General features: G+C 42.0%; 1 protein-coding gene across 1 annotated transcript in view; it reads left to right on the top strand.

Annotated features, from left to right (window-relative positions):
• Positions 1-2,500, top strand: part of ppp2r5b (protein phosphatase 2, regulatory subunit B', beta) — a gene marked incomplete at its 3' end in the record, with an annotated part of 35,590 nt that overhangs the window by 13,706 nt on the left and 19,384 nt on the right. The window contains exons 3-4 of the mRNA XM_080023628.1: positions 2,051-2,152; positions 2,324-2,416. Coding sequence (XP_079879754.1) covers positions 2,051-2,152; positions 2,324-2,416 — 195 coding nt within the window. The remainder of the gene's footprint in view (positions 1-2,050; positions 2,153-2,323; positions 2,417-2,500) is intronic.

The following is a 2,500-nucleotide window of genomic DNA, read 5'->3' as shown; positions in this document are numbered from 1 at the left end:
TCCCACTTTCTGATGCTCTAGCAAAGAGTGGGGTGGGGTGGGGCGGGGCTGGGTGGGGCAGGGCTGGGTGGGGCGGGGCGGGGCGTGACTGGGTGTCCCAAACATGATATGATGAACACTGTTATTGACATTATGAACATTATGACTACAGAGTATTTTGGTTTACCAACGAAAAGTGCAGAAGAAGTAAATTGCAGGGTTTTACATGGAACTTCCTTTAGAGGCAGCGGTAGCAGTGGCCAAGGAGGAGTATGTGACGTGTTAAAAAAAGTCACAATGATTTTAATAGACGACAGTGTCTATAAGAATTAAAATTTCGAAATTTAAAAAAGTACAAGCGCTATGTAGAAACAGACTCTGCTCTTATAACACATTGAATTGTCTGACTTAATACATGTATAAACAGTTTTAAGATTTTTTTTTAATGATAATAATAATAATAATAATAATAATAATAATAATAATAATAATAATAATAATAATAATAATAACAACAACAATACTACTAGTAATTAATATAGCTGCAGGCGGCAATACACGGGGGCCAGTTTAGTCGTGTTGGGTGCGTTTTTACAGTTTCCCGGGTTCTCTGAAGCGCAGCACAATTTTCCGAGTTACTTGAACGCAGCGTGGGGCTCCCCCCCGGTCTGTCGTCTCCTGGTTGCTCGTCTCAAGCAGCAACCACTATGCGGTCGACACAGCGCAACCCCCCCCTGTCTTTAAAACCATGTTTGCCTGTAAACCAGAACTTCTCGTTGTTATCACTCACCACGTTGTCCGTGGAAATAAAGCCGCACTCTCCGGCCCTTTGGTGTCGCGTCGGGCACGTCATTTAATTGTCGGGTTTTTTTCCTCGCATTACATTTTCAGTAAGTTACGTTTCCTTGGAATACGGAAAACGTTGTGGTCTTTCCGCGGGTAATTACCGTTGCACGGCGTGTATTTTTCCGACGCCTCGCTGGGATCTTGAACGCCTCACATTTCAGTGTTTTTGAGGGGCGCGCACCCACGAGTTGTTCAGGATTAGTTTAAAAAAATGTTCGTCAATCCAGCAAAGTAATGTGGACCACAGATTTTAAATATCAATTGAACAGATCTACAGACATCTACCAGGTGTGAAGCTGTATTAAAATACATGTCAATCGATAGTTTGGTAACGTCAAAAGACTCCAGAGTGGTCAAAGTTGTTCGGTTGTTCACTAATATCTGCTCCGTAGGTGGATCGATTTGGATGAAATTTAAACCACGAGATCCTTGTGACATAGGGGTTCAAACCACACCCGTGTTCAACCGTGTTCATAGCTTGTGCCGATGTATGTGTTCCAGATAGTTTTAGCACGGCCGGACATATTTCGGCGTCAGGTGTACTGGCTCGACAGTTTAAAATCGCTCAAAATTTGGTCGGTTCTTTCGCTAATATCCGCTCTGTATGTGGATCGATTTGGATGAAACGTCAACCACGAGGTCTTTGTGACAGCGCAGTTCAAACAAGATGTAAGCCGTGTTCGTGTGATATGCCGAAGTTGGTTTTCCCAGATAGTTTTAGCTTTTCCCGAACAATAACAATAAGGGGCTGGACCCCTAATAATATTAATAATTATTATTATAATTATAATATTTTTTATTATCTTAAGATACTTTATTTTACTACTACTAATAGTATAATAGAACAATATAATAATAACAATCATGTTAGTGATTATTATATTATTATGAATGTATAATAAGCATAATAATCATAGTCATACAAATGGGAATGTAATTATTTTAATTTCATTTAAAAAAGACAAGTTGTATTATAATAGTAACACAGTGACAATTGTTTTGCAGAATTAAAGCCTCACATGACTTTCAGACGTCATTATCACAAGTTTCTCATTAGAATTCAGAGATGAAGCGAATTAATTTTGTTATCATATATGAGGTGCATCATCAAAGTTATTAATAACAAAAGCCAGACGATCTCCATCTCTTGCCTTTCATTGTTTCTTCCCTCCCTCCCTCCCTCCCTCTTTTTTTTCCCCCTCACCCTCCCTTCCCTCGTTTCCAGATCTCTGTGAATATATTCCGGACTCTTCCGCCCAGCGAAAACCCAGAGTTTGATCCCGAGGAAGATGAGCCGACACTGGAAGCCTCCTGGCCCCACCTGCAGGTACACACACAGGCGCGCACACGCACACACACACACACACACACACGCACGCACGCACACACACACATTTACATGCAGTATATGCACTCGCGTTTATTTTTCATATACAAAGATACAATGTCGTCTATTCTCAGCTCGCTTGTAATCTGTTCGTCTGTTTGTGTTGTCTAGCTGGTGTACGAGTTCTTCCTGCGTTTCTTGGAGAGCCCCGATTTCCAGCCCTCCATGGCCAAGCGCTACGTTGACCAGAAGTTTGTCCTGCAGGTAATCTCCTCTCCGTGGCCCTCTGGTGGATTCAAAGGGCTCAGATGTCCCCGTGGGGGGGAAAAAAAGCACCAGAACCAAAAC

Source organism: Zeus faber, assembly GCF_960531495.2.
Source record: "Zeus faber genome assembly, chromosome: 22".
NCBI classification, from domain to species: domain Eukaryota; kingdom Metazoa; phylum Chordata; class Actinopteri; order Zeiformes; family Zeidae; genus Zeus; species Zeus faber.
The sequence above is the reverse complement of the archived record's forward strand: the minus strand, read 5'-3'. Positions and strand labels throughout refer to the sequence as shown.